Raw genomic sequence first — 24,387 nt, forward strand, 5'->3', positions numbered from 1 at the left:
AACAGGACTTAATAGTCAACGGCCACTCTGAGTGCCTGGGGCATCTTTGATTATCACCTGTAGGGTGAGGGGAGACAGCTGAGGAACTAGCAGGAGGGAGTAGATCAAAAATAGTATTGCATCCCCAGGGGTGATGGTGGAGATTAGCGCTACCGTAAGAAATCTGAAGAATGCAGGGACAGCTCCTTACCACAGCTCCATTTAATTTCCTAACGTCGCCCTTGCAGAATCCAGATGGATCCTGGAGAGAATATAGACCAAGTAGCCTCACTCACAACTACTGTGTTGGATGTTACATCAATGCTAGAGCAGCTAAAGGGTTCAGGTACACAATATGCAGCCATTTCTTGAGCGAGTTCAGTCTTTTCTACCCTAATTAAGAAACACTTTACAGCAATCTTCCTTTCCAGTTTTGCTCCAGCCGTATGTTAGCCCCTCCTTCTGTCCTAAAAGAGCCTAACAAGATTTATCACCAAATCTTGCTGTTTCTCCCTCCTGACTCGGTCCTGAATCAGTTCATTTCTCTTCATCTGCACTGTTTTCCCCAAGCCATCACTGTCATGTCTGGACCACTCACTCTTGAGAGATTGATGGAATCTGATTGTATACACAAAAACCAGAAGAATGTTTTATCTATCAAATTGAGTTTCTTTGTCAGTATTATCTAGGGTACAGAGAGGATTTTATTCACTGTGGTGAAGGTGGAACCTTGAAAGAAACTTTCTGGATGATAATTCTGCTATATCAAAAAGCTTAAGCATGTATCCTTTGATGCTTTACTTAGATACCCAAGGAATGTGTCCTAAGGAGATAAATGATAGAAGCATGCTCAGATTTAGTTAACAGATACAATTATTGCAGTGTGGAATCTAGAAATTTAACAGAATCTTTCACTCAACCTGCAACAAGAAAGAAATCAAACAGATGTAGAGTCTCAGTAAAATTCTGTCCCTGCAGCAGGTGTCATGCTGAGTTAAAGTGCAGCCTACGTTGCTAGTCATCAGTAGTTGCAGTGTTGGAAGAATGTTTCAATAAACAGTACAACTATCTGTACGTAGTTTAGTTTTTAAAACACAAAACGCAAGCATAATCCTACAGTGCTCACCCTAAGCAGGAAACAAGATCACTAAAAAAAATTGATACTGAGAAATAACATGGCATGTTACATGTATGGTAACAAGTGTTTTCATTTAAGAAATTATCAGGGCCACGTGTTTTGATTAGATAGGAATTTTACCTTTAGGGGCCTCTGGGTGGCTCAGTTGGTTTTGTGTCCGACTCTTGATTTTGGTTCAGGTCATGACTCACAGTTGGTGGGATCGAGCCCTGGAGACAGTGTGTCAGAGCCTGCTTGGGATTCTCTCCCCTCTCTGTCTGCCTCTTACCCTCTCACGTGTGCTCACTCTCTCAAAACAAATAAACCTTAAAAACATTAAAAAAGATAGTGATTTTACCTTTAAATTGTCAGTTGTAATTTGAGTTGTAATTGCATTTCTCCCAAAATTATGTAAGCAGCTACTTTTCATTTAAAGTTGACCTGATTGAGATTAATGTGAATTTCTTATTTCCAAACTGTCTTCATCTACTTTCACCTTTCTTTGGGAAAACAATACAAGTCACAGCCATTTTTAATTGCCCAGTTTAAAGTTTTATTCAAAGAGCAAAGATTTGACAGTGCATAGAATAAACGTTTATGGCCACGTGTGGGGCCAGCACCAAAGGATTGAGAACATATTTTGCCCAAATTGTATTGAGTCTTGTCAAATCACACTGCTCCATCAGAAGGCCAGACTATTCAGTGTGGACTGACATGGGTCAGCACCATGAATGGCCAGTCCCGATTCCCTTACAGTACTGAGCATCCATGTGATGGGGAAGCAATGCACCATGAGGCAAAGGGCCCAGGCCCAAAGACTATGGGCTCAGTAGATCTTTGACTTCAAAGAATACTCTAGAAACTTTCACAAGTGACCAAGTTGAAACTACAGTCATATGACAGAGTGAGGCTCGGTTATTCACAGAAAAATTCTGGCAGTGATTCATTCCAGTTCGTGATTGGTGTCATACCTATCCTATTTTGCTTACTTCTCCAAAAGCCCCTTTTGAGGTAGGTGTTATCCCCTCTCTCATCTACTTCAGGTCCTGGACTTAGGAAGTCAGAGCACTCAGTCGAAGTGTGCCAAGGGCTGCTGTCATCCACTCCTAGTTTTGCCTTGTTTTGTGTTTGTAATTGGTTTTCATGAGTATTTCGAACTTTTATTCTTCTTCCTAGTGAGGTTGAATGTGCATTTTGGAATTCTGTCATTTACACAGAAATACTTTTCAAGTGGAGGTGACTAGCATTCTAAGGACAAGTGAAACCACTTTTAAAGTAGATCATGGAAATCACAAAGCCTGACATTCCACAAAGTGGAGTGAAATCTTATGGACACTAGAAATACAATGTGAGGGTCATCAGTAACATTAATATTTTCTGTGGGTGCATTTTGATAACACTGGTTTATGTTGTTTTGTTTTTTACCTTAATGTCAAGAATTTTGTTTAAGCACTGGTTTCACAATGAAACAGTATGAAATGTTAATGCCAAAATTTGTTTTGGCTATTATATATAAATCGTATCACAAGCAAGTTAATTTGGTTTTTTAGTTCATTCCTTCAGTCAGATGCTTTACATGTGTTTCAGGTGTCCTCTTTGTGATGGAATCCTGAGACTCAGTTTAGAAAGAGAAATACTTGGTAAACCATTCCTGGTGGGCAGAGCCCTGTTTCTGCTGGACTTCTTTGGGTTGGGCTGTTTCACCATCTTGTGTCCTAAAAACAAACCAACAAACAAAAAGATTGTTTTAGATGGCTTTGAAAATTATTCAGTAAACAACTTAATACCCCACTATCTTTCAGGGAGTAAAGCTGTTGCTTTACTCTTTGAAAGACCGTGAGTATAACTGGCTAACACTCATGGCTAGAAACAAGGTGTGAAAGATGGGGTGGGAAGGGAACGTCTAATTCCTGTTTCGAAAATGAGGTTCTCCACTGTTTTACTTAAGACTAATGAGCATATTGTATAAACTTATATTTCAGGCACAAATTGAACACTAAACCTCATAAAAAAGGTAAGGAATGAAACAGTTAATCAACACAGCCTTATAATGTCTGGCTTCTTCAGAAGTTATCTAATGTGTTCGCACCTCAATAAGACTGTGACATTAGCCTAATAAATTGAAAAGAGGAAACCGTAAGCAAGAAAGTATGATGTATACCTGCTGACTGGTCTCTGTCTGCATTTGTGAAGCTTCATATAAAACTGGGGACCTAGCTTATTCACAGGTGTATGATACTGAGATGAACCCACAGCCAGAGTCAGGAGCTGGCTCTAGCCGTTAATACAGGGGTGTGCTTAGGGCTCCAGGCCTCAGTTTCTGCAGCTTTGAAACAAAAGGGCTGGCCTCCTTCATTGACTGACAGGAGGTCCTTGCCACTCAACATTTATAAAGGTCTGTGCCTCCCATTTGTCCCAATAGCCGCAGGTATGCAGGGCCTTTGAAAAAAGAACACTTTATTTTTATTATATTTTGAGAAAGGACAAGTGCCAGTGGGGGTGGGGGGCGGGGGGCAGACAGAGAGAGAGAGAGAGAGAAAATCCCAAGATGACAGCTTGGAGCCCAATCCCACGACTGTGAGATCATGACCTGAGTCAAAATCAAGAGTCAGATGCTTAACCACCTGAGCCGCCCAGGCATCCCTGGAAAAAGAACATTTTAGAAGGAGCCATTTCTGAAATGCAAAATTCAAAGCACAGAATGTCAAGTTCTGCCTCTGAAAAGAAGACTGGATAGGAGGGAGAATTAATAAACGGGGAAATGATTGTGAAAGAGAAACATGTTGCAAGGGTTTCTGGAAAAATAAGGTAGTATCTGAGATGACTGATCATGCATGAGCTACCAACCCAGATTAAGAGGCCTTAAACTCTCAAGATGATACAATAAATCTTGAGAAATAACCTTAATAATAATAGCAGTGGCAGTAATAGTGGAAATCGACTGAATGCTTCTGTACCAGGTTCTGTGCTAACTGCGTCCTGTGGATTAATTCCGTCAGTCTCACAGTCTGGTGAGGCAGGTGCCGTATTATCTTTGTTTTAGAGGTGAGGAAATGGAGACCTAGAGAGGTCAAGTAACCTGACCAAAGTCACCTAGGTAAGAACAAGAGACCAGAATTTGAATCCAGACCTCAGGGCCAGGCGATTAGAGTCCATCTTCTGTGTTACCCACACTGACACGGCTAGCTAAGTGATCTAATCATCCATGAGAGGAAAAAAAAGACTTTCTGGAACTTGGTACCAAGAATAGTACTTGTCTAAAGAATGACCTACTTCCTTCCTCTTACACCACCTTCCCATTTGGCTGGATTGTAATTTGTCCAAGGCAGGGAGGGGCTTGTCTCCCTGTCCTTTTTACCTGCCCAAAGTCTGGGTATTGAAGAGGTGCCAGAAAGGAATCTGAATTCCCCCCCTATCTATGGAAAACTGGAATCACAACCCCCCCCCCCACCTTGTGGCAGTTTTCGCATCTAGAGCCTGGGTGGGTTTGTAAGGCTGGCCACAGCCAGGGCTTGGGTCCAAGCTGGGTGACTTCGTTATTGGAGGGGCGTTGATCCTGGAGCTCAGATCACCACTCAGAAAGTTCTTTGCGTAGGAGGCCAGGTTTGGCACGCTGACCACTCGGCTGGGCACTTCCTCCAGCTTCTTTTTCTGTTTGTAGTAAAAGAAAGGCCAGTTAGTTCCACCCTAAAGAGTCATTACTGTAAATAAAAAAGGCCCACCCAACCAAAACTATATGGTAGAAGAGGCAGTAATTTTATTTATATACCTACATGTTATTTTTAAAGCATTTCTTCCTCCAGTCTTTGTTTTATGAAACACAGGTTCACAATCTCTTGCCCAAAACCTCTGGGGACGTGTGTTTGGTAATTCAAATTTTTTTTTTAGACATTAGAAGGCCATATAAGACCCCCAACAGGAGCTGGGTCCATTGTCTTCAAATGCATTAATATTTCTGCAGTGAAACAACATTGTTTCACTGAGAGGCATACATAAAAATCATAAATGAGCTCACATCTGTTCAGCTTAGGGTAGGGTTATTGTCCTTTGAACTACTAAACATTTTAAGCACTTTTAGGATTTTGTTACAGCAGATGAGAGATTTGGATGTGAATATTCTCATTATAACAAATTCCAAAAATATATAAGGAAAAAAAGGAAGTGGGAGATTCCTGGGGCTCCTGGGTGGCTCAGTTGGCTGAGCATCCAACTCTTGACAGGTCATGAACTCCTGGTTCGTGAGGTCGAGCCCCGTGTCAGGCTCTTGCTAACCGCACAGCAGCACAGAGCCTACTTGGTATTCTCTCTCTCTCTCTGCCTCTCCCCTACTCCTGCACTCGCTCCCACTCTCTCTCAAACATTTTTTAAAAAGTGGGAGATTCTTGTTTGTTTCTCTCATCATCCAGATATAACCATTATTAACAGTGACATGTTTATAGGAAACTCGGAGAATACAAAAACCCGTAAGAAATTAAAAGTACACGTAATCTGCCTCGCCAGATATAAATACTGTTTGTTAATAATTTGGACCGTTCCCCATGAGTCTTATTTTCAGTGAACATTCCTCTGATTGTATGCCAGCACGCCGATAAGTAAGCTGTAGTTACCTTCAGGAAAATGAAACCAGCAGCACTGTAATGCCTGAAATCGGCAGAACCACTTTACCTTCATGGAGGGGGTCAAATATCCTGGGTGAGGGTTGAAAGAGAAAGACCGGTTCCGATGGGACATGGCGCTGGGGAAGGCTGCACAGTGAAATCTTCTCTCCTCCTGGAAAAACACAACTGAGTCCAAATGAGCCTGACCACACCACTGGGTTTGACCTGATGGAAGATGGTCGAGTGAGGGCAGAACACCGTGAGGGAAAGCCCAGGGGAAGGGGGAGGATGTGTGGGGATCCAGCTGCCGTCCACTGAAGCTTTGAGGAAGCACCTTTAGTCCTGTGGCCTGAGTCCCCAGCTTCTGTATAGGGAACGGCGAGCTTATTTGAAACGTCTTGGGCAGTTAGAGAAACAGGTACTCTGGGCATCTGAAGACTCAAAGCTGGTACAATCACTATATCACCAACCTTGTTTATGCGTGTCACTGTCCACTTTTCTCTCTCCTGCTGTATTATTTTTAAAGCAGATTCTAATCATTGTATAATTTCATCTTTAAAAACATCCACATCTATCTCTAAGAGATAAAGACTCTTTAAAAAAAAATACCACAATTCTCTTGTCACACCTAGCAAACAAGCTATTCCTTAGTATCATTTAATTTTCAGTTAGTGGTGAAGTTTTCCTGTCTCAGCGTCCTGACACGGAACTGCGTGGTAGGGGCAGGGATGGGAGTGAGAGAGGAGACGGGTGTGTGTTTGTGGGAGGACGTGAGGCTGGCAGGCTGCCGAAGATCCTGGATTTCACTCGGGGAAGGACGGGAGGCGTGAGCGGTGCAGAATGGAGCCGAGCTCTCATCTGACACGCTTCCCAAGACTGCCCTGGTTGATGTGAGGTCAGCGTGCGGGCAAGGCTGGAGTGAGTGGGGAGTCCAGTGGTTCACTGCGCGCGTGAGAGGGGCTTGGACTAAAGCGGTGGAGACAGAGACGGGTGGGGAAGGTGGCTGGACTTCTCAGGTGGCCGACTAGCCCTCCCACCGTGGGCTGCACTGACAGGCGCCAGTCGAGAGCCACCGTCTGCAGAGCTGGACGTAAGCCAGGAGGAGCAGCGCCCGCCGGTTCAGCTGGGGTGCTACAAGCAACCTGCCACCAGACCAGGGAGCACGGGGCCGCCGGGTTAGAGCCCAAAGCAATGGATGGAGTATCAGGAGACGGATGTGAGGGAGGTGGACTGCGTGAAAGCTCAGGGGCAGGTGGAGGGAGGGGCATTCCAAAGAAATGGCCTCAGGCCTTGGTGGCTGTGGGCTACAGACCCCGAGGGAGAAAACTTCTTCCTAAGGGGCCCCGGGGCGGCTTTGCGAACTGGAAAACAGGTAGTCATTTTTACAAAAGGAAGATCAACAAACAATAACTGGCTTGATTGAGTCTACTAAAATTCCAACAGAAGGCAAGCCATTCTGGATTTTCCCAAATTCCATAGATGAAAAAACTGAACCAATCAACCATGGGCAGATGCTGTAGGACTTGAGTGCTTGGGGGGCGGGGGGCTCTATTTTTCTGTATTAATTTTTTTAGTGAGCATATATTGTTTCAGATAATATACAAAAGTAATCAAGGATCTTCCGAAGGTGGTTTTAGAGTTATCAGGATTAAAATTGCTAGGTAGGCAGAGCAATGGCAAGAACAAAGTGGATGGCCCTCCGGAAGGAACCCTGCAGACCCCCTGGTGGCCCTGACGGCCTCACCATGAGCTGCTTGATGATCTCCTCTCTCTCCTTCAGGCGGGTCTGCAGGCGGCCTATGAGCTGAACGTCCTCTGGCCTGGACGCCCCCTTCCCTGGTTTCTCTCCGGAATCCTTCAGTCTGTTTGGAACAGGCATGCAGTTAGTCTCCTTGCTGCCGTTGCCCAACAACAAGCAGGTGCATGGGGTGGGGACGCTGCTGTGAGCTTAGCCTGGCCAGCTAATATCTCCGTTCACAAAAGGGGAAATGGAGGCCGAGGGACCCTGCCTGGGACCAGCCAGTGAGTTGGCTGCAGAGCTCAGGGCCCCAACTCCAAGTCTGACGTCTGCCAGTTACCCCAAGGCTGCGGGGCCAAGGAACCAAAGGCCTGTGGCTGATGCACACACTGCCCTCAGTGAAGCTTCAAGAACCAGGGATGCCTGGGCAGAGAGGCCTCAGCAGAAAAATGTCCCCCACTGCGGCCGCCCGAAGTCTGGGCTGATGCCGACGTGGCTCTGGCGCCATCTGCTGGCCGAAACGGAGAACGGGATGAGCTGGTTCTCCCTCAGAGCTGCGGGCAGCTAGTTCCCCCAGCCCTTTCAGCACGAAGCCAGAGAGAAGTAAATCTGCGCACGGTGGGGGAGGGGGTGAGGGCTGCAGGTGACCTACTGACTGTAGTGATAAGAGGGCCGGGACTTCCGGGTGAGATAACTTGGGATCTAATCCCTACTCTGCCTTTAGGAAAAGGCTATGTGACCTTGCGTAGCCTTTCCCTGTGATCATCAGTTCCCTATTCTTTAAAAGGGGCACGAAACTGGGTGGTTGTGAGCATTCAGCGAGATAATGGGCGCCTGGCCTGTGGTAAGTGCCCATTAGATGGTAGCTGATAAAACCTTTCACTCTGGGTTCTGGATGGTTTGCTTTGTACTGGAGACAGTGGAGAACATGTTTTTAAGAGCACAGACAGGTAACAGATTCACTTAGTGTGGCTTGACCTTGGGCAGGTGGTTTTACCTGTCATCTTCCACCTCCGTGCTGCTAACCCTGACCCCCTAGTCTCTTCTCTCAGCAGCCAGAGTGACCTTATTGAAAGGTAAATCTGACCATGTCATTCCTGCTCAAAGCCTTGCAATGGCTTCCAGTGCACCCTGAACACATCCAAACTCCTTCCTGTTTAGTGCGGGTCTCCTTCATCCCTCCCAGCTAGCCCACCAATCTCAATTCCTGCCACTCACCCTCTCACTTATTCCTGGCTGTTCAGTCATGTGAAGCAGGCCCCAGGGCCATTGTACTTGCTGTTGCGTCCACTTGGAATGTTCCTCCTCCAAACGGCTCTCTCATTCCCTCGCCTCCTTGTGCTTAAATGTCACCTCCTTAGACAGGCCTTCCTTGCCCACCCTTGCCACTCCCTAGACACTGATCCTGTTTTTCTTTTAGTACTTTCAATACCTGATATGAAAAATATTCATCTGTTTATTTCTTGTCTGAATTCCCATCGAGAATTTTTGAGCTCTATGAGAGCATGGTCTTTGTTTAGTTCTGGCTGTAACTCCAGGCACACAGTAGGCTCTTAATAAACATCTGTTGAATAATAAAGATGTATGCATACAGGCACAAGACCCCCTCGGTTTCTTTATCTGTCCATGAAGGAGACTGTGAAGATTCAGTGAGGTGATGCATGTTAGAATGGGGCAAATGTTCATTAAAAAGTAGACTTGATCCCGCTGATTTCTTCCCAGGGTGAGGGGTCAAACCAAGCCCATAAGGCGGTGTTCATTCCTCACAGATTCCCAGTGCCCTGCACGGAGAGAATGCAGTCTCATAAAATGATGGGGGGTAACGAACTATCCCCAATTGCCCAGGACTGAGGTGCTTCTTGGAATTCAGAACTTGTAGTTTTAAAACTGGGAGCGTCCCAGGCACAGTGGGATGAGTTGGTCGCCCTAATAAAATGTACCTCTACTAGTCCCTCCTAACCTGGGGCCCAAGGCCTCACTTACTCAGTTTCCAGGGCAGCCAGCCGGGCCTGGAGCCTGGCTTGTGCACTGCTGAAATCCGCCACCATGGCCTGCATCTCCTTCCGGTGTTCCTGGCGTAGCTTCTCCACCTCCCGGGCCCGTTGGGCTTGCTGATCCTCCTCCAGCAGCCTGTGGGTGGAGGGAAGCACAGCCGGGCTGGCCCAGGCTCTAGGGACTGAGCCTCTTGGGCACTGGGGTTTCTCCCTGCTCTGCTGGGTGGCTGGGGTGGGAAGCAATGGGTGGGGGTGATTATGAATGAGGTCAGGATGCTGGGAAGGAGACCTGGGATCTCTTGAGTTGTGGGGTCCAGGATACACCCTGCTTGTGGGACCCCTTCTCAGCACCTCCTGCCCCAGCATCCCATGAAGGAGAAACCCGACTGTGAAGCCTTCAGGGGCAAGCAGTGGAGGACAGCTCTGGAGGGTTCTGGAAAATCCTCCCTTCACGGGGGGGGGGGGCAAATGGAGGCCTGGGGGCTGAGATTGTGTATCGTAATTACTGATCCTTGGGACTCTGAGGCCTGGGGAGTCACCAGTCCAGTGTTGAAAGGCAGGGAGGGGATAGGGGCTAAGTCTTCCTCCATCACTTCCTAGCTGTGTGACCTAAGGCAAGCCACACCCTGCTCAGTTTCTTCACCTGTTAAATGGGTGTGATGATAGTGGCTAGCTTACAGGGTTAGTGCAAGGATGAATCATGCTAACACATGTCCAGAACAAAGTAACAGCGGTTCACCCAGCGCTTCCTCCATGCATTCCGGGGCGGGTGCTAAATCCTGCTCATCTGTCACTGCATTCCAGGACAGCCCTGAGAGGTGGCGGTCTTACCTCCTTCGCGGATGAGGGCGGGGGCGTGGAGAAGCTAGCGGACTCACCTGAGCTCACACGGCACCGCTTGAGCTATTTCACCGCACTACCTCCCTAAGGCTGGTTTTGAAGGGACTTCTAGTACGGTAAGGTCTGATCCCAGAAATTCCTTGATTTGTAGGAAACAGAGTTCCCTCCTCTATCCCAGGGCAAACCCTGCAGTTTTGAGACGAATTCCTAGAGCACTGATCCTTTTCATGCGTCGGGAGTAACATCAGGGCAGTGCTAGCGTGTTAGGGAGTCTTTCCTTTGCGGAGAAGCCCAGGGGGTGAGCCTTAGGTTCAGAGGCTCACCCCGGGGCGCTGGAGGGAGCGAGGGAGAAGGGAGCTCCGGCCCCGCCCGGAGACCGACCTGCGCTGCTCGCGGAGCTGTAGCGCCTCCTGCTGATGCTGTTCCACCTCGGCCCGCAGCCGCTGCACTGCGTCCTTGAGCTGCGAGTTCTCCTCCCAGGGGTCGCAGCCCTCGCTCGGACCCGGCTCCGCGGCGCCCTTCGGGGAGCCCGCCTGGCCCGGGCCGCCCGCGTCCTGGGGAGAAGCACCCGGGAGAGGCGTTTTCAGGAGGCGCCAAGGGCCCCAGATGCGCCGCCGAAGGACGGGGACCCGTGCTCCGCCCAGCCTGGAGCCCTCACCAGCCTCCTGCTCCCGATTGAGGAGCTCACATCCAGGCTCTTCAGGTTTTCCCGCTTTCCGAGTTGGCCAGATCCGCCCTCACAAAGCCTAATAACGTTGGTGAGCCAGGAACGTGACTCAAGGCAAGCCAAACACTCCACCCGGAGCGCCCTCCCCACTTCAACAGCACTGCGTCGGGGAAGAAGCGACAAGCCCGCTCTCCTCTGCTATCACCGAATCCCGATCCCGTCTGTGGAGCGATTACACCGAAGTGCGCTCATTTGTTTAATGGTGGTCTCCTCCACTAGCCTGGGAGGGCCTCCCGAAGGCACCGTCTCCCCTCGAGTTTTCCAATCTGATGGCACCTGGCTCGGGGGCTGGGATCAGAAGGGGCCAAATAAATGCTTGCTAAATGAAATGATACTTGAACACCAGTGGTTCAGATAGAAATTCAACAGAGTTAACCCCTGTTTAGTGAATGTTAAAGTTTTCAAGTTCACTCAAACATGCCTGAAGGTTTCTGCGTTTGTTCATTCCACACGGAACAGCTTTGCACAGGGAACATCTGTGGCCCATGCCCCACACCTCTTGCTTCCTGCCCTGGGGCTTGTGTGTGTGTGACACCCATGGGCACGTGGGCACCTGGCACTCACCTGGTTGGTTAAGGTCCTGGGGGGCCATGGTTAGAGCTTGGTTAAGGTCCTGGGGGGCCATGGAAGAGCTTGGTTAAGGAAGAGCTTGGTTAAGGTCCTGGGGGGCCATGCTTGACTAATGGGAGAAAGAACCTGCTGGATAAATGCATCCCCCTCTGTCCCAAGCTGGGAGAGGTATGAGGATGATCTCACAGGGCTCCTCGGAAGATCCCAGCAGGCGGGACACCACTTACCTGCAGTGGTGGCCGACTTAAGGACGCATCCTTGTACTGGGTACCCTCCCTTCCGTCTTTCACTCGTGCTGCTGCCCGGGGCTGCTTTCCTCCTGGCTCACGCCCCCACCTTTCTTCTCTGTGTGGGTTTTCATCTGAGGCCCTGCTATTCCTCCCAGAGGGGTCAGGGCTTCCCTCCAATGAGGTGAAGGTGAAGGCTGGCACCTGGTGGCCGGGTGTCATCCCACCCATCCAAGGATCCATAGCACTTGGGGAGGGAGTTTGTCATTGCAGACGTCACGACCCCACATTTCTCCTGCCCCCTCCCATAGGTAGGGGTGGCTCCCACCAATCTAGAACGCTTACTGGGACACACTCTGTCTTCCCTCTGCTAGACTTTACTGACTGGGCTGAGCTCCTTGTGAGTCATCGTTTAAATTTCTCATTAAACACAGATTGTCTTCAGGTGCTCAGTACTGACACAATCCTGAGCAAAGGATGCCCACGTCCCCCGGATCTTCAGCAGGGCTGGGACATGAACCCACTGTTGGCCACCACAAACCCTGGAGAAGACTCTCCCATGTGCAGACTTCGTGCAGAGTGATGAGTGGGGGCAGGGATGAAATGAGGCAGACGTGGCTGATTCTCGAAAGACTCCTAATCCAGTTGAGAACATCCATGAAGAACACGCATGATATGCTGGCTGCCTAACAGGGCCATGCGGTAGACACCAGTGCCAGCTGAACTATAACCAGAAGTACTCAGAGACTGGTGGGGTCCCAGGTGTGGAGGGGAGCCCCCTAGAGCTGACTTCGGCAGCACATATACTAAAATTGGAGAGGAGACCACTGGCACAGAGGGTAAGCTGGGCACTGAGGGAGGACGGTGTCCCAAGCAGGGAGTGGGCACATGCAAAGGCCCAGAGGCAGGATGCAGGCCCCACGTTGAGAGCAGAAGGGGATACGACTGAAGATACAAAGTGCAGCCAGTGGGTGAAGGCTTTTCCTTGCCAGGCTTAGGCATTTGGAGCTCATTCTGATAGCAAGAGGGAGTCACTGAAGCCTTTATACAGATGAATAGCTGACACCATATGGTGCATGGTGGGCTGAGGGGGGAGAGAGGCCTGGGCTGTTAGGAGGTCACTGTACTGCCAGCCATGTGGGAATATGGATGTACCCGGAAGGGGTTGATGGGCCAAGTCTGACTACGAGGCTCAAAGAGAGTCAGTGTTGAACCTCAGTGACAAAAAGGCAGCTCCCACTCATGGGAACAGACAGACAGGGAGTCTGTCTGGAAAGGTGTTCTGAGGCATTCTCTGCAGACTTGAGGGAGTGACCCTGACTGTCTGTCCCCAGGGCCTCTCAGGCAGTGACACTCTGAAATGCTATTGTATCTGCCTTAAAAATAACACGCAGCACGAAAAACTTGTGTTCTGCTTTTCAAAACGGGAGCCCGCAGGCCCATCGAGTGTCTCCCAGCACCGTGGAGCGAGGCTCTTCCCCATTTCAGACAGGAATGGGGAGCACCCGGGGCCCCTCCTTTATGAGTTTCTCTCTGCAGCCTGGACACTGCTCCCAGAGGGGTGCGGTGTGGGCAGAGTGGGGGTGCTGACCTCTGCAGCGACGGCGTGGTCCTCACTGTCCCCTGGACACTGGGCGGTGGCCTGCGGCTTGCCCAAGCTGCCCAGAGCCCTCAGCTCGGCCTGCAGCACCTCCAGGTCCTTCTGGTGCCCAGAGCAGGCGGCCCGCTGCTCCAACAGCTCCTGCCTCAGGGACTCTGCAGAAGGAAGGGCTGTCATTTCTTAAAGAGAAGATGATTTTCAAGGCTAGTAAGTTTGATACTTTCCTGTTACGGACTTTCGAGACTCTGTATTTTAGTTATTGCAAATTAACTTTGGAAACGTCGTTCCAATAATTCCGTAAGCCGTAAGATACCCGTAAGATAGCACAGGGCAAATACTCCACACACATTTGTTAAATAACCAAGTGATGTTTAGAGTGGAAATTAATGACAGTGTAAAAGCATATCCATTGCAAAACACTTCCCATAAACTTACTTCTCTGAAAGTTAGAGTATATCAAACACAGCAAAGCTTAGTTATTCTGATGATATGTTGAAAATTTTACTTGATCATCTTTCTTCCCCACTAGGATTTTAATATAGTGATTTCTACAGCTTATTTTCTTTAAAAAATCCACACCCAATGCAATATTTTGAAATCCCTTATCACAAAAATATGTGCAATAAAACTCTTTAGCAAAGCATAACTACAGTGGGCTCATTTATTACCCACTGTCTCCCCTGGCCTCCTTCTCCCTCCCTCCTTCCCTCCACACCCATCCACCTGTCCGTCCAGCATGTCTGGGTCTCCACCTCAGTGTATCAGGTAATCTGATGGACACTCCCTGCCCCTCACACACTGACCAGCAGGTCGGGTGTGTCTCATACAGACAGTGCAGTAGCTAATCGAGACCAGGAATGTCTAATACCCCCCCTGTTGTGGCAGGTGCTCTCACCCACCCAATACCACTCATAAAGCCAGTGATTCGCTCTCATTGTTATAGAGTCCACTGACCCCCTTCTTCCTGGGATTGTGTTGAGAATCCCGGCATGTACCCAGGGTCTCTCCTGACTCTTTTGTCCAGGAAAGGACCAGGCTATTGTGGGATCAGAGGGGCCAGGGGACAGGCAGCAGGGACAGCTGCTGTCGGGTGCTGGAATCACCAGGGGTGCCCAACCGGATCTGAATTTTGTCGTGTACCTGAGACATATGGTACACCCTGGGCCTTATCTTGTGTAATCTGCCTCTTTTAGATGCTGCTAACTTTAGCACGTCCCACCTGGACACTAACTGGGGAATCTCTCTCTCTCTCTCTCTCTCTCTCTCTCTCTCTCTCCTGCCTGCTTCCTGCATCACTTCCTCCAGAAATAGAGTGGATGTGCTGACGTTCAGTCAGCGGGACACGCTGTCTAATGAAAGCTCACCCAAGCAGCAGGTAGATCTTACTCACTTACACAGGTAAAGAAAATGCTCTTCTCCCAAATTTTCTTAAGGAGACCCCCGTCTGGGTGTGAAAAGAAATATTTAGTAAGGCCAATACGATCTTTAATGCTAGGCATGAAATAAGGGGAGGCATTTGTCTTGCTCCTAAGAGTGAGAAAGGCGGGCACCTGGGTGGCTCGGTTAAGCATCTGACTCTTGGTTTCTGCTCAGGCCTTGATCTCACGGTTCAAGAGTTCAAGCCCTGCATCAGGCTCTGTGCTGACAGTGCGGAGCCTGCGTGGGATTCTCTCTCTCCCTCTCTCTCTGCCCCCCCCCCCCCACTCTCTGTCTGTCCCAAAATAAATAAATAAAATTAAAATATTTTTTAAAAAAGAGAGAAGGAAGATGAGAAAATGAGGGAAAAGTTGATCTACAAAAACAGAAGTTTCTAGGGTCAGCCACATCTGTGTAACACGCTAGGTGGATGCTGTTATTCCATTTTACAGATGAGCAACTGAGGCACAGCGTAGGTAAGTAACTTGCCCAAAGTCACACAACTAGTGAGTGTTGGAACTGGGCTTCAAGTCCAGACGATTTGACTCAGGAGATCTTTACTGCTTCTGGTAACTTCCAGAATGCTTTGTGTGACTGGTTTTGGATGTGGAAAGAGGAGGCGAGTTTCATGCCAAGGATCATGGGGGGCCGGGCAGGCAAAGGAAGCAGAGTAACTACAGGAGTCTGGAGGTGTAAGTTGCCCAGATTTTCAGGAATCTTCCGAACGGAAATGAGAGGCTGAGACAATCCCATGCAACTCTCATGAAGGCTCAGCGATCTGGTTATATTTTATAATAATGATGATGATGATAATACAGGTGCCTCTACTTTTCAAAAGTTCACTTACAGGGACGCCTGGTTGGCTCAGTCGGTTAAGCATCCGACTTCAGCTCAGGTCATGATCTCACAGTTTGTGAGTTCATGCCCCGCATCAGGATCTGTGCTGACCGCTCAGAGCCTGGAGCCTGCTTAGGATTCTGCGCCTCCCTCTCTCTCTCTGCCCCTCCCCCGTTCGTGCCCTGTCTCTGTCTCTCAAAAATAAACGTTGAAAATTTTTTTAAAACTTAAAGTTCACCTACATTAGAACCTATTTTCACTAGCCCAGAGAAATCTGAAGAGGATTTTAATTTTTATATAACAAAGTGAAAAGCGACAACAGCGTTCACTGCTAATTTTGCAGCGAGAGGTCCAGAGGCAGCGCGCGCCCCCCAGCGCCTTCCGCGAGAACCACACCCAGCATCTCCGGCCCAAGCACCGGGGCTCCGAGCGGTGTCTGTGAGCATCTGGGCTGTTTCTCCATCTAGTGTGTCCATCCGTTAGCCAGATGTGTCCTACGATATGAGGAAAGCCTCAGAGAGGTGATTTGGGGGGCCTGGGAACGCTCAACATTTTTTCCATTTAAATTAATGGTAATTGCTTCTTCGCTCTTTGCCATTTCGGCTCATGACACGTTTCACAGGAACGCTCTGCTTTGGGGTAGCAGAAAACCTACACTACAGTCCGCATTCACTGGGCTCCTGTCGTATGCTGGGCACTTTATATTTAATCTCTCTTCAAGTCCACACAACGCCCCTATGAGGTAGGGACAACTGTGACTCCACTTTCCAGAAAAGGAAACTGAGACTGGCAGTGACACCCGCCTCCCAACCCCGGTGTCCCACCCTGACCTGTGTGCCCACAGACCCCCGGGCCCCATCTTGCCCCAGGTGTCCACGCGTGGACTCGGCGGGGTAGCCAGGCCCTCCCAGGGGCGGCTGGCTGGCCGTATACCTAACACGAGAGCCTGCTGAGCCTGCGTCCTCTCCCGCTCTCCCTGGAGCTCCTGCCGGGCCTTTTCCTCCAGGGCCCGGAGCTCCAGCCGGTGTGCCTGGTGCTGGATCTGCAGGCTGTGGCTGGCTTCCTTCTTCAGGCGCTCCTCTGCGGCCTGCGGGGGGGAAAGTGGGAGAAAGTGGGAATGGAGGGGAGACCTGTCCCCTCTGCCAAGTTCTGCCTCTGCACCAGGGCCCACAGAGCACTCACCACTGTTGGGTGGAGGCCTTATCAGGCTACAGAGGACATTCCCCAACCCATCTGGGATGACAGTGACAGCTGGGCCCCAGCAGCCATTTTGTGCCATGTGAACCTGACCCCAAACCACAGCTGATTAGACCAGAGTGGACACCTGTTCTAACCTGAGCCAGTCATTGGGAATTTGGTGTTAGGAGGCCAGGCAGAGCGCGAGCAAGAAACAGACAGACAGACACTGACTGGTTGGTTCGTTTTAACACACTCGGGAGGAGTGAGGTGACCATCTCACTCGCACCTGCCCCAGGACCAGAGAGGTGCAGAGAGCTGTGTGCGAGGACAGCCAAAGGCTGAGTGCAGAGCAGAGCAGCAGTGACAGAAGGAGGGGCCCGTATAGCTTCTTCAGTCTCTGGTCTAGTCTGGTCCTCGGAACTGGCTGGGTCTCTGCCTTTAGGTTCACTTATTCTTTTATTACTTACTTCATTTATAATTATTTCATTCATTCAGTCATTCTTTTACTCAACATTCATTTATTGAAACTCTCTTATATATCAAACACCCAAAGTGGGTTCTATGAGCAGCTGTGTAAACTTTAATAGAAATCTCTCCACAGCAAAGCTAGCTCAAGGTGGTTTCTGGGGTAGGAACCATGAATGGTCCCTGAAATGTCCATGTGGGAATCCCTGGAATATGTTACTGGAATCTCTGGAATAATCCCTGTGAATATGTTACTTTACATGTAAAAGGAGTGTGCAGGTGTGATTTAGTTAAGGATCCTGAAATGGGAGATTATCCCGAATTATCTGGGAGGGTCCAATGTGGTCCTAAAGGTCCTTACCAGAGGGAGGCGGGAGAGCCAGTGAGAGGAGAGGTGCTAAGAGGAAGCAGAGGGGGAGGGGAGGGGAAGAGGAGTTGGGAGGGTGATGGGGGAGAGGGGAAGGGAGGCGGGTATGGGAAGATGTTCCATGCTAGGCTGCTGGCTTTGATGATGCAGGAAGGGGCCGGGAGCCAAGGAAAGCAGACAGCCTCTAGAAGCCTCAAGAGGCAGGAAAACAGATCCTCCCTGAGAGCTTTCAGAAGGAGCACATTCCTGCCAACACCTTGACCTCCAGAACTGTCAGGTAATAAATCTTTGATGTGTTCAGCCACCAATGTGTTATGGCAGCGATAGGAAATGTATTAAGTTTCTGTTTTTTATTTTTTGTTTGTTTGTTTGTTTACAACAGAGAATTCCAGTTAAGACACAGCCCACCTTTTAGATGAGGAAATTGAGGCTGGGGGAGATGGACTGGTTTTCGAAAGTCACACAGGAAAGATGTGGCAAATATCGCCTCCCTCCCCCTTTTTAAGAGCCAGCTGCAGGGACTGACCTGACTGCAGACAGGTAAAGTTGGAGGCAGGATCGCAACCTTGGGCGGCAGCGGTCCTGGGCCCAATGAGAAATGGGGTTTCAGCAAAGGCAGGAGGCTCCTGCTGGGGAGCACTGAGCCCTCCCACCTCCCACCTCCCCCCCCCCCCCCCCCCCCCCCAGGCAGCTAGCTGAATGCAGCAGGGCCTCCAGATGCTTACTTGTGCCTTTGGCTTCCTAGAAACGGGACCGGTTTTACTCCTCCCATGGGAAACTCAAACGGTGCTGAGTTTATTTAATAAGAAAGAAGAGTCTCCTGCTTTTCAGACTCTGATATTTCCTCCTCCTGCACTTGCTGCAAGGCTCAGAGAACTCCAACTGGTGGCATTTTTATCCCAAGGGAAATGGGAACCGAGAAGTATGAGCTAAGGCTTGCCCCAAGACAGTGCCAAAGTCTCTCAGTCTGTGACCCAGGCCCTCGGTGCCTGGGGGCAGTAGCCCTTAGCAGTGAGGACTAAGCAAAGTTTAGCACCCAGGGTTTTTATCAAAACTGGACCCTCATCCCTGGTGAGTTGCTCCAGTAAACCTATGGGAAGTTTGCTCTGCTTTTGCTGTGGTCGGTTTAGAGCCACCCCAAAGGCCCATTTTCACCCTGTCTCTCTACAAAGGTTCTGACACCAATTACAATGTATGTGGGTGGTGGGGGGTGTGGGTTCCCTACCCCAACAAGCAATGATCGAAGCCCAAGTGTCCCACAATTCAACTCAGTCCTGACACTATCTACCCGGAGACAGCAGCATGTCCCACGGGGTGAGAGCTCAGTCCCACAAGACCGCCCTCCTTTCAGGTAACTATTGCAAGACTAGGTTGTTACCTGTGCTTCTGACCAACTAGCTATAAGTCAGAGGTTCCCATGACCCCCTCCCTGAATTCGATTAACTTGTTAAAGTGGCTCACAGAACTCAGGAAACCCATTTACTTACTAGATTATCGATTTATTGCAAAGGATATTAAAGGATATGAATCAACAGCCAGATGAAGAGATATGCAGGAAGAGGTCTGGGACGGTCCCAAGCACAGGAGCTTTTGTTCCCAGGGAACTGGGGTGTGTCACCTTTTTGGTACTTGGATGTGTTCACCCACCTGCAAGCTCTCTGAGCCTCCTCCTTTTGGGTTTCTAAGAGGGTTCATCACATAGACATGATTAATTAAATCATTGGCCATTTGATTGATTGGATCTCCAGCCTCTCCCCAGAGGTCAGGGGTGGGACTGAAAGTTCCAACCCTCCAATCCTAAGGTTGGTTCCCCTGGCCACAAGCTCCCCAACCCTCAGGTGGGGTCCAGAAGCCACCTCCTTAACATAACAAAAGACACCTTAGCTGCTCTCATCACTTAGGAAGTTCCAAGAGTTTTAGGAGCTCTGTGTCAGAAATGAGACTAAGACTAAATAATATTTCTTGTTATAAATCACAATATCATTCTTTCCGTGCCCCATCCTGGGTAAAGTCTCCTTTCCCTGTGCTCCCCAAATACCTTGGGCAACTGCCTCATAGCTCCCAACTCACTGAATTGCAGCAGCCTGTTTGAGTGGTTGCCTTTCCCCCTAGAGGTGAGCTCCATAAAGACAGGAGTGTGTTATCATCTTGGAATCTCTGGAGCTCAGCTCCGTGGTAGTTTGTGGTCACTGCTCAATAAGTAACTGCAGAATCATGAGTGAGCAGTGACAGGGGATCTTCAAAAACTTGAGCTCTGCTACAGACAGGATGTTTATACCTCCCATCCCCCAAATTCATATGTTGAAACCTGATCCCCAAAATGATGGTATTAGGGGTGGAGCTTGTGGGGGTGATTACGTCAACGATGGTGAAGCCGTCATAAATCAGTGCACCTGTAAAGGACGTCCTAAAAAGCTCCCTGCCCCTACTCCCATGTGAGGTGACAGCAAGACAGGTGTCTGTGAACTAGAAAGTGAGCTCTCAATAGACACTAAACCAGTAGGTGCTTGGTCTTGCACTTCCAGCCTCCAGAACTCTGGGAAATAAATTTCTGTTGTTTACAAGCCACTCAGTCCATGGTATTCCGTTACAGCAGCCTGAATGGACAAAGACAAGCTCTTAGCCACATATGGTTCTAAGTACTTGACATGTATTATCTCTTTTGATGCTCTCAATGGTCCTATTAGCTATTATTTGATAAATGAGCAAACTGAGGCACAAAGAAGCTGAGTGACTGCCTGAGCCCACACTTCATAAGTGGTAGACCCAGGATTTGAACACATGCATCCCACCCTTCATCACTATCCTGTCCCAGGAATGACTGTGTATCTGCTATTTCATTCTTTTTTTTTTTTAATGTTTATTTATTTTTGAGACAGAGAAAGAGGGAGAGAACATGCAAGTGGGGGAGGGGCAGAGAGAGTGGGGGGGGGCGTGCAGAGGATCCAAAGCAAGCTCTGTGCTGACAGCCCGATGCGGGGCTTGAACTCACAAACTGCAAGATCATGAGCTGAAGTCTGACAATCAACTGAGCCACCCAGGCGCCCCTCTATCTGCTATTTCTAATTAGAACTGGAACTTGATTTCCTTGGTGTCATTTTGGAATCATCAGATTTGAGCCAGCAACAAGGACCCCGTGAGCCTGCAGGGTCTCCAGGGACTGGAGCTAAGAACTGCAGGATATCCCCCTCTCCTGAGGCCAGACCTCACATGTTCCTTCTTCCAATCAACCAAAGCCCCTGGAACTTCTCCTCCCCACCGGTGGGTCACGCCTCCCAGCTTCCTCTGCCTGAAATCAAGGGTCAAGGTCTGCAGCCTGAATGGGTAAAGTTCAGGAAAACACAAAGGCCAGAATTACCCACCACTAACAATCTAGGATCTCATCAACCTGAGCTCTTGTAAAAGAAGAAAGAGAACTCACATTTTTTGAACACCTACCAAGTGCCAAGTAGTCCACATGCATTGTTTCATTTTTCTTTTTTTTGTTAAAGCTTATTTTGTATTTTTATCAGGGCAATGAATACACATAGTATAAAGGGCTAAATAGTATTAAAAGTAAGGAAAACCAGCACCTTGGAACCCTCCTTTTCCTCTCCGCCCTCTGTTCTCTGGAGGCCGCCAATGACAACTCTTCTCATTGCTTCTTCTGGGATTTACTACCATCACCAGGCTAGAATCTCCATTCTGCTTCATCTTAGTTGTTTTAGACATTAGGAATTATCTTCCCATTAGGGTAGATGAGGATTTCAGGTCTCATACACTCTCCCCCTTCCATTCCTCATATTTCATTAAATTACTTTTTCATTATAGTGACATAAATTCAATACCTTTATTATTATGAGTAAATACAGTTCATTCCCAAGTGAAATAAACTATTATGATTAAAGCCTACCTGCACAACTTTTTCTTTTTCCTTGTATTAAAATAACTTGCTTAGCTTTCTTTGCTAAGCTTAAAAAATGTTGCTTAGCTTTCTTTGAATATTTGGCTAAAACTTCCTATAACATCTAAAAGCTTTGTAAAACATTTGTGTGTGTGTGTGTGTGTGTGTGTGTGTGTGTGTGTGTGTGTGTTGGGGGGCTCTTGGTGTCTCAATCGGCTGAGCATCCGACTCTTGATTTCAGCTCAGGTCATGGTCTTGCGGTTCATGAGAGGAACCCCGTGTCGGGCTCTGCACTGACAGCATGGAGCCTTCTTGGGACTCTCTCTCTCTCTCTCTCTCTCTCTGCCCTTCCCTGCCTCACATTCTCTCAAAATAAATAATAAACATGAAAAAAAATTCCAAAAACCCACGTGTGTGTGTGTGTGTAAACACTGCCAATACGACTTTCCACATGGCCAAGTTGATCAGAGAACCCGTCAGTTCTATTTTCCCCCAGAGCCCTTCTCCCGGGACCTCCGTCCTCTTGCTCCAGCCCACACTGGGTTGTGGCTCAGCCAGCAGCATAGCTGAGCTCCTCCCTTTTCCTTCTCCTACACTGGATTCCTCTATCCTAGATCTCTCTTATTCCCTCGTCCTTGGTTTGCTCCCTTTTTTTTTGTGGGCCACTCTTCAAGGAACTTCCTAAGAAAAAGTACATGGAAGGTATACCAGTCTGGGTCCAACAGGAGACAGAAACCACACGGTATTTTAAGTTGGAGAAGCTCAATATAAAGAACTATTGCGCTATGACAGGGGAGTAACTCTAGAGATGCAAAGAGAACTCCAGGTGTCCTGAGGCTGAGAGAGAGCACCCAAGACAAGGATAACTTGGACGGCGGGAGTCCTTCCCCAGTTTGGGTCCAGACCTTGTTGGAGAAGGCACGCTGGCAGCTCACTGGGGGAGAAGATCACTGGGCTGCCCAGGCCAGAGTTGGTCAAGCAGGAACAACCCTCCATGGCACAGATGAGCCACAGTTGGTGATGCTCAGAGGACATGGGGGCACCATGAAGGCATGAGGGCCAGAGCAGACAGTATTTTTCTCAGGAGGCTGGCACAGAACGATCTCTGGGCTGTAGGCAACAGTGGACATTGGCAGGATCCCAGGGAGAGTCAGGGTGTGTACGCGTGAGGGCTGGAGTGTGTTGTGTCCACAAGGGGAGGCCACAGGAAGGTAGTCACTGGCCATGGTTGTGGAGTCACTGCGAGGTTACAGGGGCAGAGTAACACCTGATGTCCTCACACAGCCACATCACTGTTCAACTGTGCAAATGAAGCCAGAAACAAAGCAAAAACACAGCTGCAAGAACCAGGAAGAGAAGCCTCTTTCCTCCTACAAGGTGCCTCCAGCGCCCTCTACTGACAAAGCTTAACATTGAGCCCTCTGCAAAGGAGCAATGCTTCAAGAATCTGGTCATTATTTCAGGACAAGCACTGAAGAATGAATTGGGAGCTGAGAGGCAATAAATTGATAACAGGAGGTAAATTTCCTAATACTTCATATCCCAGTAAATATTTGTAATCAATTCTCACACTTATGAATAGTTTTAATTAAATTTCTCAAAATCGCCCGTTGGCTTCTAGCTTCTTGTGTTGGCTGTGGAGATATCTGATGACGTTCTGATTCAAGTACTTTGTGCCTGGTATCGCTTTTCCGCATTAGAAGCTTTGGAATTGCTTCTGTTTCCCTGGTGTCCTGAAATTTCAAGAAGAACCTCGGTAGGGGTCCTTCTCATATAGGTCTAAGGATTTCATTGTTTCTTTGAAAATACTCTCCCCTCCATTATCTCTTTCTGGAACTCCCATTTGTTAGATATCAGGGTCCCAGCTGACATCTAGTCTCTCCATTTCTTGTTCCTTCTCCTCCATCATCCATTTCATGTTCTTTCCATCTTTGCTTTCCAGAAAGTTTCTTCATTTTTTACATTTCAAATCGTTTCTGGATTTTTAGAAATTCTGACATTATATATATAATATAAAGAGCTCTTCCTTACTCTAATTGCCCCTCCTTTACAAATAGCGTGTTGTTCTTGTTTCACGGATGCAAGATCATCTTTTAATTCTGAGGAGATCAATCCTCAGAAGCTTTTTTTCCTCTTTTTCTTCTGACTGCATTAACCATTTCTTCTGCATCTTTTTTTTTAATTTTTTTTTATTTAATGTTTTTATTTATTTTTGGGATAGAGAGAGACAGAGCATGAGCAGGGGAGGGGCACAGAGTGGGGGAGACACAGAATCTGAAGTGGGTTCCAGGCTCTGAGCTGTCAGCACAGAGCCCGACACGGGGCTCGAACTCACAGACTGTGAGATCATGACCTGAGCTGAAGTCAGAGGCTTAACTGACTGAGCCACCCAGGTGCCCCTCTGCATCTTTTCTTTCTCCCTCCATAATCTTGGATTCCAACTTCCATGTTAGTGGCTTCCATAAAAAGTTTAGCTGTCCTTTCATATTTAAGATGGAGCACTGAAGGCTACTTGGAAGAGGGTCCCATTGGGTGGCGGGCACCCTCTGGAGGTTGACCAGATGGCCAACCAGCAATTTTACTAGAAGCCCACAAATGTGAGAATCTACAGGTCTTTTCTCCAGGATGGTTTAATTTCTCCAGAGAAGGTTCTCCAGTCTCCTACTTAGGGGGTCTAAGTTCTAGTTACTTGCCTTCTGGAGCTGAGCAGCAGAATGCACTTCTGGGGACAGGACAGAGGTGGCAGCAGTCTATCTAATGGCTCAGTATACAGATTCTCACCTACACCTGTTCTCAGACCCAAGCCTCACCCTAGCCTCTGTGACTGGTATTTCCTAATTCAGAGTCTCT

The 24,387-nt window shown here is 48.5% G+C and overlaps 1 protein-coding gene across 1 annotated transcript in view; it reads right to left on the reverse strand.

The window, feature by feature from the left end:
• Window positions 1-2,667: 2,667 nt before the first annotated feature.
• FAM184B (family with sequence similarity 184 member B) overlaps window positions 2,668-24,387 on the reverse strand; it is a 151,446-nt gene continuing 129,726 nt past the window's right edge. The window contains exons 11-18 of the mRNA XM_078446244.2: window positions 16,577-16,730; window positions 13,382-13,545; window positions 10,648-10,820; window positions 9,416-9,562; window positions 7,439-7,556; window positions 5,762-5,866; window positions 4,548-4,747; window positions 2,668-2,811 (exon numbers count right to left, since the gene is read on the reverse strand). Of these exons, the coding sequence (XP_078302370.2) occupies window positions 2,718-2,811; window positions 4,548-4,747; window positions 5,762-5,866; window positions 7,439-7,556; window positions 9,416-9,562; window positions 10,648-10,820; window positions 13,382-13,545; window positions 16,577-16,730 (1,155 nt within the window). The 3' untranslated portion in view covers window positions 2,668-2,717. The remainder of the gene's footprint in view (window positions 2,812-4,547; window positions 4,748-5,761; window positions 5,867-7,438; window positions 7,557-9,415; window positions 9,563-10,647; window positions 10,821-13,381; window positions 13,546-16,576; window positions 16,731-24,387) is intronic.

The sequence above is a fragment of the Panthera onca genome, chromosome B1 (assembly GCF_046562875.1).
Source record: "Panthera onca isolate mPanOnc1 chromosome B1, mPanOnc1 haplotype 2, whole genome shotgun sequence".
Classification (NCBI taxonomy): domain Eukaryota; kingdom Metazoa; phylum Chordata; class Mammalia; order Carnivora; family Felidae; genus Panthera; species Panthera onca.